The 13,892-nt window shown below is 43.5% G+C and overlaps 1 protein-coding gene across 1 annotated transcript in view; it reads right to left on the reverse strand.

The window, feature by feature from the left end:
• Positions 1-13,892, reverse strand: part of GABBR2 (gamma-aminobutyric acid type B receptor subunit 2) — an 895,125-nt gene that overhangs the window by 559,750 nt on the left and 321,483 nt on the right. The window contains exon 3 of the mRNA XM_050938162.1: positions 11,512-11,682. Within this exon, the coding sequence (XP_050794119.1) occupies positions 11,512-11,682 (171 nt within the window). The remainder of the gene's footprint in view (positions 1-11,511; positions 11,683-13,892) is intronic.

The following is a 13,892-nucleotide window of genomic DNA, read 5'->3' on the forward strand; positions in this document are numbered from 1 at the left end:
CCCCTTTCAAGCTAGTGCAGGGTTTATATACCACATCATACCTGATCATGCTGTCTCCCATAGTAAAGGAATCTTACTCTGAGTATGTAACCCTGGCCACCTGCTCTGCTTTGCTGTTGTCTCACCACATGTACTTCTGGGGGTGTTTTGCCCCCGACAGCTTTCAACCTTTCTCTTGAATCTTTTGCCACATTCTGCATGTCTTAGCATCTGTCTAATGAGACATTGCCTACTAGGGCTGCCAAGCCTCCACTAATTCTATTGGTGTCACTAGAATAACATTCCCTCCAGGAATCATGGGCCCACTGACTCCAGCTACACTGATCAAGAAGCATGCAGTGCGTAAGTGCCTTTGCGAATCTAGCCCTATGTGCCAATGTGCATTTTTATGTGCCAAAATACCTTTAAAAATTGTGGCACTTAGGTGATTTTGAACATTTTGAACATTTTACCCTCTGTGCCAAAGCCAAGTCCATACACAGACTGTCAAATATTGAGATCAGAGGCCTCTAGAATGGTCTCACCACAATCTGCTTTCTTTTGGATGTGAACACTCTTATTGTAATCCATGTCTTGGTCTCCTCATAACTTGACTACCGCAATGCACTCTATGCCTCAAATCCAGTTAGAAACTGAAGCTTTTCACTTCCTAAGAAGATTATCTCATCATGAGCACATAAAATTAGTGCCCTACAGTCTTTGCAGGTAAAATGAGGAGACATGTCAGGTATGTCACTCTAAAGGCACTGGCAGGAGAGAGTGAAGGAAAAACAGACTGGTTTCTCCACTCCCATCTTCTGCTACATGAATTAAGGTAGCTACAAGGGTTTCTCGGGACTATATGGAGAAACTATGGCTCTTGGGAGGCATATGCAGGGCCTGGAATTCTTAATGGAAACTGGAACTACGGAGGAGCTGAGGCCTTGCGATGATTGTCATGGATAGGGACTGCAATCTATGGGATGTCTGTGGAGGAGACTATGGATTACAGGAAGTTTCTGTTGGAACAGATGTTTTGGTGGGAGGACTGAGGCTGAATGGGGAATATCTGGGGAGGGCTGAGGTTCTTCGGAGAGGAGACTGAAAATTGAGGAAGATTTCTGGCAGAGATTAGAGTTACCTGGAGGCCTAAAGCCTTCTGCATGTAGGAAACTGTCTCCTGTGGCATGTGTAGTGGCACTGCAGTTCATGGAAGGGATCCTGAGGGCACAAAGTTTAGTGACAGTGTGTTGAGCAGTCACAGGAAAGGACAGAGGACAAAATGGGAGGGCAGAGACTAGAGAACTGCAGGAACAAAATGGAACCTGAGGCATATGTGGTGAGCAAAACTGGAAGAATAACAGATTTTTCGGTTCACGGTAGTTTTAAAAAGGTGAAAAATATTTATTTGGGGTCAAATAAAACATTTTGTTCCAACACAATTGAAATGAAATGTTTCTATTTTGACTATTTTAAAACATTTTTATTTAAAAATAAAATTAAAAAAATCTAAAAGATATTAAAAGTCATTTCAAACAAAAAAATCAAAATATTCAATTTACAGAATGTCAAAACAATACATTTTAAATTTTTCAGATTTTTTATTTCAAAAAGAACATTTTGATGAAACTGAAATTCTTGAAATGATTGGGTGACACCAACAGAAAACATGTTGGTGTTGCTCAGTGTGCTTTTCACCAAAAAAAGATTTGGATGAAACATGTAGTTCATTTTTAGTGATGAGCTGAGGGGACAGAGAAGCAAAAACGTGAAAGGTGGAGGGAATGGTGTGAAAGGGATGAACGAGTGATATGCTTTTTTAGGGAAAAGGGATGGGAGAGAGGCTTTCAGAGAGGACGGAGAATGATGCTTTTTGTGGCGGAGGAAAGAGCAAAGGATGGGATACTTTTTGGAGAAAGGGAAAAGTGAGGATTTGTGTGGGAGAAGAAGAGAATGAGGTGACAGCATAGGGAGAGGAAAGGAAAGTGAGAAGAAATGTAAACTGGAGATTTTCTGCTAAGGGGAGAGTCATGAGAGTAAAGTTTTGCAGGAGATGGGGTTCAGGAAGGGGAAGAGAGAGAGTGGATGGCTTTCTGAGGTGAGGAGTTTAAGATGACCTCACAAAGCAAAAAAAGTGTTTGTATTAGAAGGCCTGAAGAATGAGTTTTTGTTACTTGCCCTGCCAATTTGTGGCATGTTGTTTTAACCATTTAATAACCATGGTTATTGTGATGTTACAGCCTATATGATTTTATAAAAATATGCTAATGAGTGACTATAATGTAACTGGAATATGCTTCATGCAAAAGGTCTCTTGTAAGGTGTCATTACAAACCTTATAATCTACTGCGTGTGATCATCCTATTTGTATAAATGTAACACTTTGTATCTGAAACTAGAAATATGAAATATAACTCTGAGGGCTTATTGTAATTATGCAAAGTGTGGGCCATTAATGGTGGTTTGGAATCTTGATGACTCCAGAGCAATTGACTGGATGGCTCTGTTTGCAGGCAGGCCTTTTTGTGAGTCAGGCTGGGAGGAATGAACGCTTGAAGGCCTTGGCTACACTCACACTTTACAGCGCTGCAACTGGGGTGTGAAAAAACACCCCCCTGGGCGCTGCAAGATACAGCGCTGTAAAGCGTCAGTGTAATCAGGACAGCCGCGCTGGAAGCGCGGCTCCCAGCGCTGCACGCTACACCCGTAAGGGATGTGGTTTACATGCAGCGCTGGGAGAGCTCTCTCCCAGCGCTGCTGCTCTGACTACACTCACACTTCAAAGTGCTGCCGCGGCAGCGCTCCCGCAGCGCTGCCGGGGCAGCGCTTTGAAATTCCAGATGTAGCCATACCCGAAGTCTTGCAGTGACATGTGATCATGTCATCTGAACTGGAATCCATCTTTAATCTGGTGTCTTTCCATTGAGAAGGAGGGGGTGGGAACCCAGAGAGGGACAAAAGGATTCCCGTCTTATGCAAAAGATATATAAAGGGGTGGAACAGAACAAATGGGAAGGAGAGAGCTGTCATGAAGAATCCCCTAACTACCACCTGAGCTGGAACAAGAGTTGCACCGGGGAAAGAACTGTGCCCAGGCCTGGAAGGTGTCCAGTCTGAGGAAGAACTTACTGAAGCATCTCTGAGGGTGAGATCATCTGTATTCAGTTTGATTAGATATAGATTTGCGCATTTTATTTTATTTTGCTTGGTAACTTACTTTACTACTTGGAACCACTTAAATCCTACTTTCTGTATTTAATAATATCACTTTTTACTTATTAATTAACTCAGAGTATGTATAAATTCTTGGGGGGGCAAACAGTTGTGCATATCTCTCTATCAATGTTATAGAGGGCTAACAATTTCTAAGTTTACCTTGCATAAGCTTTATACAGGGTAAAACAGATTTATTTGGGGTTAGACCCCATTGAGAGTTGGGCATCTGAGTGTTAAAGACAAGCACTCTTCTGTGAGCTGCTTTCAGGTAAACCTGCAGTTTTGGGGCAAGTAATTCAGACCCTGAGTCTTTGTTAGAGCAGACGGGAGTGTCTGGCTCAGCAAGGCAGAGTGCTGGAGTCCTAAGCTGGCAGGGAAGACAGGAGCAGAGGTAGCCTAGGCACATCAGGTGGCAGCTCCAAGGAGGGTTCTGTGATCCAACCTGTCACAGTTATAGTTTGCAATATTCTACATTTTAAGTTTACAGTTTTTGCCCTAGCCTTACAGATTCCATTCCATGATCCTTCCTCACTAGATTTTTTAAATTCATATGGACCTTTTTTGCTAGCAACCCAGCAAGAACATACCATTACACTCTGTGGGGACTTCCAGGGAGGGGCTAAGGGGATTCCCTAACTCGTGGTTTTCTGTCATGTTAGTTCATGATTCCTACAGAGGACAACTCGCTTACCTACCAGATCAGTAGTCAGGAGTCACCAGTGTTGTTAGATATTCAAGGGTGTGTGTTTGTGTGTGTGACCAGTGTTGTTAGATGTTCAAGAGTGTGTGTGTGTGTGTGTGTGTGTGTGTGTGTGTGTGTGTGTGTGTGTGTGTGTGTGTGTGTGTGTGTGTGTGTGTGTGTCCTCCCTGGGCGCTGACCCAGCTCTGCACAGACAGCTGGCACAGCAGACCTCGAGCGAACCACCCAATGTCCATAAGATCCATTAAGATATGAAGGCACCAGGCCAGGTTTATCGTTGACGATGCATGGTAATAGCACCTGGCAGGCTCTACAAGGATACTAAGACATGTATGCCCGTGACAATGGACACAGCTCAGTAAATGGCAGGACTTTTCATTCCCCCTTTGCCTGGCCAAAGATACTTCCTTTTGAAATATTTCTTTATACCCTGATACAAACAAGTTACTATTGCCCATCTGACGTGGCTAGTTATCACCCATCACTTTGTACATGTTGGTTTGATCAAAACATCTCTATTACGCACTGTTATCCTGACCATATCTTTTCAGGGAGGGGAGTCAGTGTGTTTCTGTTATTTTGGGGGAATGTTTTTGAACCATCCTTGATATGGGGATGTTCTGGTACCACTTTTCTGAAATGTGTTTACGTTAGTACTCTGTGCCTAGCCCTTTTTAGAAATGCGTGTTTCTGCAATATCAGCCCTGCTCTTGCCAGATCCTGTGAACTTGCAAGCAGGCAGAGTCTGACTTTTGCTAACTTTGCTTTACACTAGCAAAGCTTGCCCACTACTTTAGCTCAGGCCTCTGATACAAGGGCTTATATTTCAGACTCTCTTTCTACTACAACATATACATAAAAAAGAAACAAAAGGCAGCACAGAGCCTTCTCCCTCTGCCCCTTTTCAATGCCACCTTTGGAAGTGTGTCTTTGGAAGAGGCAATGTGATAGGTGGAAAGCAAGCATGGGTCTTGTTTGGGGAGATAGTGGAAAACCTAGTTAAAGATTTGGCAATTATTTAGTGAAAATTTTGCCAATAAAATGAACAGTTTTTGTTTCAAGGAAAAAGTAAAAAAGTAAGGGAGAGTTTTCCTTTCATTTTTAACTTTTAAAAAACCCTCTTTTTTGGATACTTTTCTGGTGTGAATTTATTTATTTATTTTATATTAATTTTCTCTTACTTTTATTTGGGGAGGGGAATAAAAACTAAGAGAAAGTGAAGGTTTTCCCCAAAACTTTCATTTTGAATTTTTTTATTGAAGCAAATAAACAAAAAATATTATTAATATTTTTGCAAAAAAGTTCAACCAGCCTTACAAAGTGCTTTTCTGGAGAACTGGAAATATTAAAACATATAGAAAAAGGGGATTTGAAAGGTTTTGGAGGAAGAACGAATGGAAAAGAGAAGGGAACAGAAAATGGGAGTGAGAAATACAAGAAAAACAGACAAGCTATATGGAACTGAAGAGTTAAAAAATGTTAAAAATGTTATAATAATGGTTGATGATTGATAGACACCTTTGGTGTTTCTTAATTCTTTTCCTTCTTTCTCCCCCCACCCCCTTCTACACTGTTCTGTTTCTCTCCTCCACTACATTCTGCCTGTCTTTCTACTCACACTACTGACCTCCTGCTGGAGAAAGGGTGGGGACTCCTATCACGATGCAGTCCCTGGATGCTGTTTGGGGCCTCCACCTAGTATATGAACTTTGTGTCAGTTGGTGTCTGATCAATTTGAAGCTCCCTAGACCCCTCTAACTGCTGGAAGGGAGGAGAATTTTCTCTCTGTACTTCCCCTCTTATCCTAGAGTCTCTTCGCCTCTGTGACCAGCCCCCCCCCCACACACCTTCCTTAAAGAAGACAGAGGTGAGAAGAAGTCCAGTGGTCTAGGGCCCCAAACCTGCCTGTGTCTCTGCCTCCGGTGCCAATCCTGAGTGACACCGAGTGGCGCTGCTACTCTGTGTGTCAGGTCACAACACCAGAGTTGCCAACTTTCTAATCACACAAAACTGAACATCCTTGTCGCGTCTCCCAATCACTCTACTCCCCCTCCCTCCGTCACTCACTATTCCCCACCCTCACTCACTTTCACGGGGCTGGGGCAGGGGGTTGGGTGCAGAAGGGGGTGAGGGTTCTGGGCTGGAGCCAAGGTGAGGGGTTTGGGGTACAGGAAGTGGCTCCAGGCTTGGGCTGAGGGGTTTGGAGTGTAGGAGGGGGCTCAGGGTTGGGGTGGGGGTTGGGGTGTGGGAGTGGGTACAGGGTCTGTGTGGGAGTTTGGGTGCAGAATAAGTGTGGGCTCTGGCCAGGTGGTGCTTACCTTGGGTGGCTGCCAGAAGCCGACAGCATGTCGGTCCAGCTCCTAGGCTCATGGGTGGCCAAGTGGCTACATGTGTTGCCCCTGCCTCCAGGCCCCGCCCCCACCAATTGGTTCCTGGCCAATGGGAGTTGCAGAGTTGATGCTCAGGGTTAGGGCAGCACACAGAAACCCCTGGCTGATCCTGCACCTAGGAGCTGGAGGGACATGCTGGCCACTTCCAGGAGCTGCACAGAGCCAGGGCAGGCAAAGATCCTGCCTTAGCCCCACTGCACCACTGACTGGACTTTTAGCACCTATTAAAATCTCCCGAACTGCTTTCAATAGTCACCAGGAGATTGATGCCGATTCCAGTAGACTCCCAGACAATGCGGGAGGGTTCGCAATCCTATACAACACCACTCACTGAACTTTGCCTCCCGGTCATGAGTGATGGGGGAAGGGAGCGGTGGCCAGACCAAACCTGTTCAGGGGCCTAAATAGGGTTGCTACCTTTGAGATTCAGAAAAAACAGCCACTGCCCTATCCACCATCAGCTTGACCCTCCTTTCCCCTGCCACCATCCTGACCCTCTTCTTCCCCTCCCAGGCACCCTCCTACCATCATTAGTCTGACCTTCCTCTTCGCCTCCCAAGTGCCCTCCCTCCAGTCTGTCCCTCCTCTTCCCACTTCAAGCTTCTCCACCACCAGCCTGACTCTCCCTTGTTCCAGGAATCCCCACACTCACCCTGATCCGAGAACCTAAGCCCAGGCAATTCCTCTGCTGTCCTCTCAGGAGCCTCTGCATCCTTCACCCTGGTCCCCCTCCTTACCCTTCCCTGCTGGTGAGCCTCAGGTGCATCCTGCTTCCCGGAGCCAAAGGGAACGTAAGAACGGCCATACTGGGTCAGACGAAAGGTCCATCCAACCCAGTATCCTGTTTACTGACCATGGCTAATGCAAGGTGCCCCAGAGGGAGTGAACCTAACAGGTAATGATCAAGTGATCTCTCTCCTGCCATCCATCTCCATCCTCTGACAAACAGAGGCTAGGGACACCATTCCTTACTCATCCTGGCTAATAGCCATTAATGGACTTAACCTCCATGAATTTATCAAGTTCTCTTTTAAGCCCTGTTATAGTCCTAGCTTTCACAACCTCCTCAGGCAAGGAATTCCACAGGTTGTGTGCTGTGTGAAGAAGAACTTCCTTTTATTTGTTTTAAATCTGCTGCCCATTAATTTCATTTGGTGGCCCCTAGTTCTTATATTATGGGAACAAGTAACTAACTTTTCTTTATTCACTTTCTCCACGCCACTTATGATTTTATATACCTCTATCATATCCCCCCTTAGTCTCCACTTTTCCAAGTCCTAGCCTCTTTAATCTCTCCTCATATGGAACCCGTTCCAAACTCCCAACTTCTGCATCAGTGCATGGAGAGTCTGGCATGTGGATCAGGCCCAAGTGCTGTGCCAGCAGTACTTCCAGTGGCCGGATGACCTGTATGCCATAGTGGAAGCTGCTGCTGGTGTAATGCCAACAGACCCCGGTCGTCGGCAGACAGGATCAAACTGGGGACCTTTGGAGCTTAGTGCATGAGCCTCTACTGCATGAGCTAAAAGCCAACAGGCTGTTAGCTAAGGCTATAGAGCAGACTTATTCTCTCTCTCTCTAAGTGGTCTTGTGGGTGGGACAGAACACCACATCTGGGGGGTGTGTGGGTTGCACTGGCACTAAGGTTACCACCTTTGAAATGCCAAAAACCCAGCATCCACCCCACAAGGCAAGCCTGCCACAACCCCACCCCCAATCACAAGGCAACTCCACAAACCGCGCCCCTACAGTCACTTGTATCTAGACAGAGAACACATATAGATTAGATTGATAACATCGCATGTCTCCTCACTCTCGTGTGACTCAAATCCTCTCTCACACACACAGTGCGCTTGCACATTGGTAGCCAGACAGCTGTTGTCAGATGCTACCGGTGTGGTGCTCTGCTCTGCTCAATGTTGGTATCACTCGGCTGCGTGCGTGTTCCCTCTGTGTGCTGTCCCAGCTTTGCACAAACAGCTGACACAGCAGACCCGAAAAGAACTCCCAATGACCACAGAGTCTAATAAGGTACAAAGGCACGTCAGCCAGGTTTATTGCCATATGGACACAATTGCAGTTCCCTGTGGATTTCTTAGTCCAACTCAGGGCATACTATGAGAAAGTGCCTCTTGGCAATGGACTCAGCTCAATCAGTGGCAGGACTTTCCACTGCCCCCTCGGCTGGACAAAGACACCGCCCCAGGTGTACTTCGTATACACAGGTACAAACAAGTTACACATCACTCCTGACATATTGAGGTGCAGCCCCTCTTCGCAGTAAGGTGCCGCCTCTCACCTTGTACATGTTGGTTCGAACAAAACAACTCTATCCATCATATTAGACATTTGGCCTTGTCATTGGGATGAGTCAGCCTGCTCCCTGTTATCTGTGGAATGTTCCAGTATAGGGTGTTCTGGTACCATGTTTATACTTCAGTCTACTAGGTGAATGTATGTTTATGCAACATCAGCCTTTTCCTTGCCAGCTTCTGTGAGCGGGGCCTGCCTTTGACTCACAGCTTAACTTTGCTTTATATTAGCAAAGTCTTGACCATTTACTTTAGTTCAGGCCTCAGGCCTCATACTGGGCCTTTATCAGGGCCTGTACTTAGTATAACAGCTACTGTATTTTCAACAGTTTTGATCTGTTATCACTTAAAATATGGAAGTGGGAACACTGTAGCACCTTTAGCTGGACACAGAAAGTTTTAACATTTGATATCCCAGTGTACTGTGGTAACGCAAATCTTTAGACCCCCATAATTCTCCCTCTCTCCTCCCCTGAGCAAATTAAATTATTTTTCTGGAAGCTGGCAAATCCATAAAAAAACTAGGAAGTAGGAAGACTTTAACTATCTTTTCTTCTTCATATTATTAGCTAATTTCATTAGTTTTACACACTTTTCATTTCTTCCTTCTTTTCAAAATGCCACCTACATTGATGATACTAAACTGAGAACTCCAACCGAGGGCAGAGGAATAAAACAAAGGAACCACTGTTAGAAATATAGGCAGAGCACAAACACAAGCTAGACAAGCACAAGTTAACTTATTTTAAAAATAATCCCAAAACTCAATTACTCAACAGAGGGAACATACTTGAAAAGCAGCAGCAGCAGCGTAGCAGACAACAAATTAGACATGATGCCAAAATGCAAACAGCAGTAAAAAGAGTGATTTTAGGTTGCATAGGAGGAGGCCTTATACCACAGAACAAAGACATAGCAGGCTCTCTTCAGGTATTTGTGGGATCACACCTAGAATACAGCTTTTAGTTCTAAGTACTCTGAAGCCACAAAGTTGTATATATAGGTAAATTGGAAAATCCAGCAAAACCAATTAGAATAGTGGAGAGATTGATGTGTGAGATATATATGGTATCTAGCAGTCTACTTCAAAACCATGTTCAGATGCACTCCTAATATTATTTCTTCGGCACTTTTCCATTACTCATGGCTGCCCACACTGAGATAATATAGCTGTCATTTCCTGTCATCTGGCATTTTCATGGACATTCCTTAGAAGAAACAGATTTACAACTTGCGTGTATCAGAGTTTTACACAGAGAGTATAAATTTAAGGCATACTTTGACTAAATATTCTTTGTACTTTTAAAAAAATCCAGCAATCTAGTTTTATTTAAATAAACTGGAATTACACAAGAAGCATCAGAACTACTTGGTGTGACTCCAGAGGAAAGATGTTCCAAATGGACATCATAGAGCTTTCTGGGTTTTTCTATATTCTAGAATTTTATTGTTTGCATGAAACTGGAAGACAAGGGGGAAGGCTCCATATTAAACTATAAGAGAAAAGATTTAAGTTTTAACGGTTCCAAGTGTGTTATACATAAGCCACTTGGATGCAAGTGAGGTGTTGATGGGCTCTTTCACTACCTCAAGTTTAACATAGTGTGTGGCAATTAAATTGGCCATCTGCACACAGAAGGATGACACTTAACTCTCAAGAAGAATGAAAATTTCTTTAATTCAGTTATGTATAACATTCCTTTTGGATATGATCTCAGCAGAGGAAGAGGGAGAAACAGCATGGATACACTAGGAAAAAAGTGTGGTTTTGTCATGTGCTACCTAATACATGTTAAAATCCTAGCATAGAAAAGGCAGATGTGGAGGGTGACAGTTTATCTGAACCAGATAACGTGTTAAAACCAAAATTTTCTTTGCCTATACTAGGATTTTAACATGGGTTAGCTAGCCCTTTTTTCATAATGACAAGACCAGAGAGAGAGAAAGACAGGGCAGAGGGTTGACCCATTCCAGGATCATAAGATGTGAAGTATAGATAAGGGGAGTGAAAATAAAATGGTGCAACTAGTTCTACCTTCTCATTCCCCTCTAGACCACAGCTTCTCAAGAATACACTTCGTACAAAAGCCGGTTTAGACACTAGATTTGCAAGTGCACAAACTGATGCTAGAGGCGTAAATGTAGGAACAGGCTGAGCTTAGATTTGGCCTATGTACTAGCCAAACCAATAACCAAAGATAAAATTCCTTCAAAAGTATATATACATTACAGATTAAAAGGAGGATGTAATTAGAACTCTATGACATTTTTTATTGCAAAAAGGTGTATTTTGTACTACAAGAGAGCTATATTGATGTTAAATTCTAGGTAGTCTTTACCTTATGTAGCTATCTAACAGGTAAAACCTGGGTGGTTTAACTTGAAGTACAAAATACCCCTTTTTTGCAGTAAAGAAATAGCCTAAAATCTTGAAAGGTAGAACACTAGATGTTGGGGAGAGCCCCGTGCATCCCACTGCCACTATTATGGCAGCAGGTCCTGCAGGAGCTGTGCGATGCCAGCCCTACTGCAGTGCTCCACATTGAAGGAATTAGTTAAGGTTTCCAAACACTGATGGCTTGTCTACATAAAGAATTTTTTTGCAACAGTGTTGTTACAACAGAGTACAAATCCCCAGCAGAGATATGCTGCACCTGTGCAAAGTAGAATAACTTGAACCAGTCTGAGCCTCACTTTACAACAGTGTATCACATCTACACTGTATCAGCATAGTTCTACAAGTACCAAAATCCCTAACAGAAGCAGGCTTTAAGCATAGTAAATGCCATCTGGCAATAAAAACCAATGAGATTTAAACAATGGATGCATTTTTCCCCAGTAATGATGGAATTAGGTTCCTGAACATTAAACATTAGAAATCACCTTCTTATACTATTAGTTAAGCAGCTCTTACCTCAGAGAATCTTTGTACATCCTGGGTTAGAGTTCCCACCCTCTTCCATTGATAATATTTGAGTAACTTCAAAATTGCAGGATTCACTGCATTATCAGATGGCACTGTCCGGAAGAAATAAGGATATTTTTTCTTATCAGCTAACTCGGGGGTTGTTGCTGCAAATGAAAGCTGAAAAACAAAGAAATGGAAATCTCAATGAGTGAAATCTAATTGCTGTCCCCATAAGAAGCTTACCCTACTTAATGCAAGGCAAAGTACATGAGGTGATGAATTATGGACATTTGGAGAGTTTTTGACTGTCTTATGTTAAAGAATAACAAACCTATTTGAAATCTTGCTACAATCTTTTAGTTTTCAGAAATAAACCTTTTCAACCTTAAAATCAACACCAGATATCCTATTAAAATCACAACATTGTAGTCCAACTGCTACAAATTTAAGTTCATGACTCATTAGAGTTTTAAGAGGGTTGCACTACAAAATTCCCTGGGTCAGATTAACCACACCTATATTAAAAACTAGGAGCAAGAAGCTTTTGGGGAGAAAACCTCTGAAGAATCCCCTGTGGAAATCCCTCCAATGTCCCTCCACAAGGAAGGGTCCAGAGCCCACTGCCAATCCTGGTCACCACTCTGTGGCATCAGTGGAAGTTGTGGGTGTGCAGAACATTTAAAAATAAAGCCATTTAGTGGCCCCATGTGGATTCAGGTGTCTAAAGCCATGGAGGAAGTCCCTGGCTCCAAATCTCCAAGTGTGTTAGTTAGACAATGGCTCTCTCTGGACTGTTGTATTAGGACAGAGCCAGATTGTCCCTGGCTCTAGCACAACTTTTAAAATTAGGCCATTTGGGTGCCTAAATGTGGAGTTAGATGACTAACGCCAGGCACACATCTGGAAACATTGGCTAAGCTTCTCTGACTACGTTTCTCCTCTGTAAATTGGAGAGGATACAGACTCACATCTCAGTGGGGTTTTTGAGAAGTAATGAGTAACTGTTTTTCAAAGTGCTTTGAAAACCAAGGCACTGGCTCAGTGCTGAAAATGGCAGTTGGAGTCTAGGTTCCCAATGTTTTCAACACCAATCATAGTATTATAGTACTGGAAGGGAACTCAAGAGTCTTCTAGTCCAGTCCCCTGAACTCATGGCAGGACTAAATATTATCTGGACCATCCCTGACGGGTGTTTGTCCAACGTGCTCTTAAAAGTCTGCAATGATGGAGACTCCATAACCTTCCTAGGCAATTTATTCCAGTGCTTAACCACCCTGACAGTTAGGAAGTTTTTCCCAATGTTCAACCTAAACCATCCTTGCTGCAATTTAAGCCCATTGCTTCCTGTTCTATCCCTCAGAGGTTAAAGAGAACAATTTTTCTCCTTCCTCCTTGTAACAACCTCTTATGTACTTGAAAACGGTTATCATGTCCCCTCTCAGTCTTCTCTTTTCCAGACTAAACAAACACTATTTTTTCAATCTTCCCTCAGAGGCCATGTTTTCTAGACCTTTAATCATTTTTGTTGCTCTTCTCTGGACTTTCTCCAATTTGTCCACATCTTTCCTGAAATGTGGCACCCAGAACTGGACACAATACTCCAGTTGAGGTCAAATCAGCGTGGAGTAGAGCAGAACTACTTCTTGTATCTTGCTTACAACACTCCTGCTAATGCATCCCATAATGACGTTTACATTTTTTGCAACAGTGATACACTGTTGACTCATATTTAGCCTGTGATCCACGATGACCCCCAGATCCCGTTCCACAGTACTCCTTCCTCACACAGAGACTTTACTTACCCTCTAAAGGGTTGTTCAAATGCCCCTTGCCTCCCAACCATTCATATTTGTGTGCTATATTTGTGGATATCCAATTGAGTACCTTATGCATCAATACCTATGATACCCTCATTTCTTCCTCTCAGATCTCATCTACCTTTCACTTTACCTCCCCAGTCCTCCTCCTGCATCACCATTTCCCTGGATTCTAATTACTCTCCTCCTTCCCTGGGTCTCCTTAGTGCCCCTAACGTCCTTTCTGTCTCTCCTACAGGTTACCTTCTGTCTGCTTTTCTTCTGCCCAACTTTCAACCTAATATTCCAACTTTCTCTTTCTTCTTTTCCTTTCTCACTGAAGGGGGGTTTTCTCCACCCTCTTGATGTCTCTATCTACCCTCAAACCAATCCTGAGCCACCTGCTGCACATAGACACTGTTGTAGGGGCAGCGCACTCAGGTACACATTTAAAGATGCCAGTTTCTACCTCCATGCATCAGGAAACAGCAGAACTGAGAAAGTCAAAAGAACCCTGCTGAATTGTCTGACGTGCAAAATTACTGCTGCTGAAAGGCAGCACAGTTTTGCAAATGACTTTCAGACAAACCA

This window comes from Gopherus flavomarginatus, chromosome 2 (assembly GCF_025201925.1).
Source record: "Gopherus flavomarginatus isolate rGopFla2 chromosome 2, rGopFla2.mat.asm, whole genome shotgun sequence".
Lineage (NCBI taxonomy): Eukaryota > Metazoa > Chordata > Testudines > Testudinidae > Gopherus > Gopherus flavomarginatus.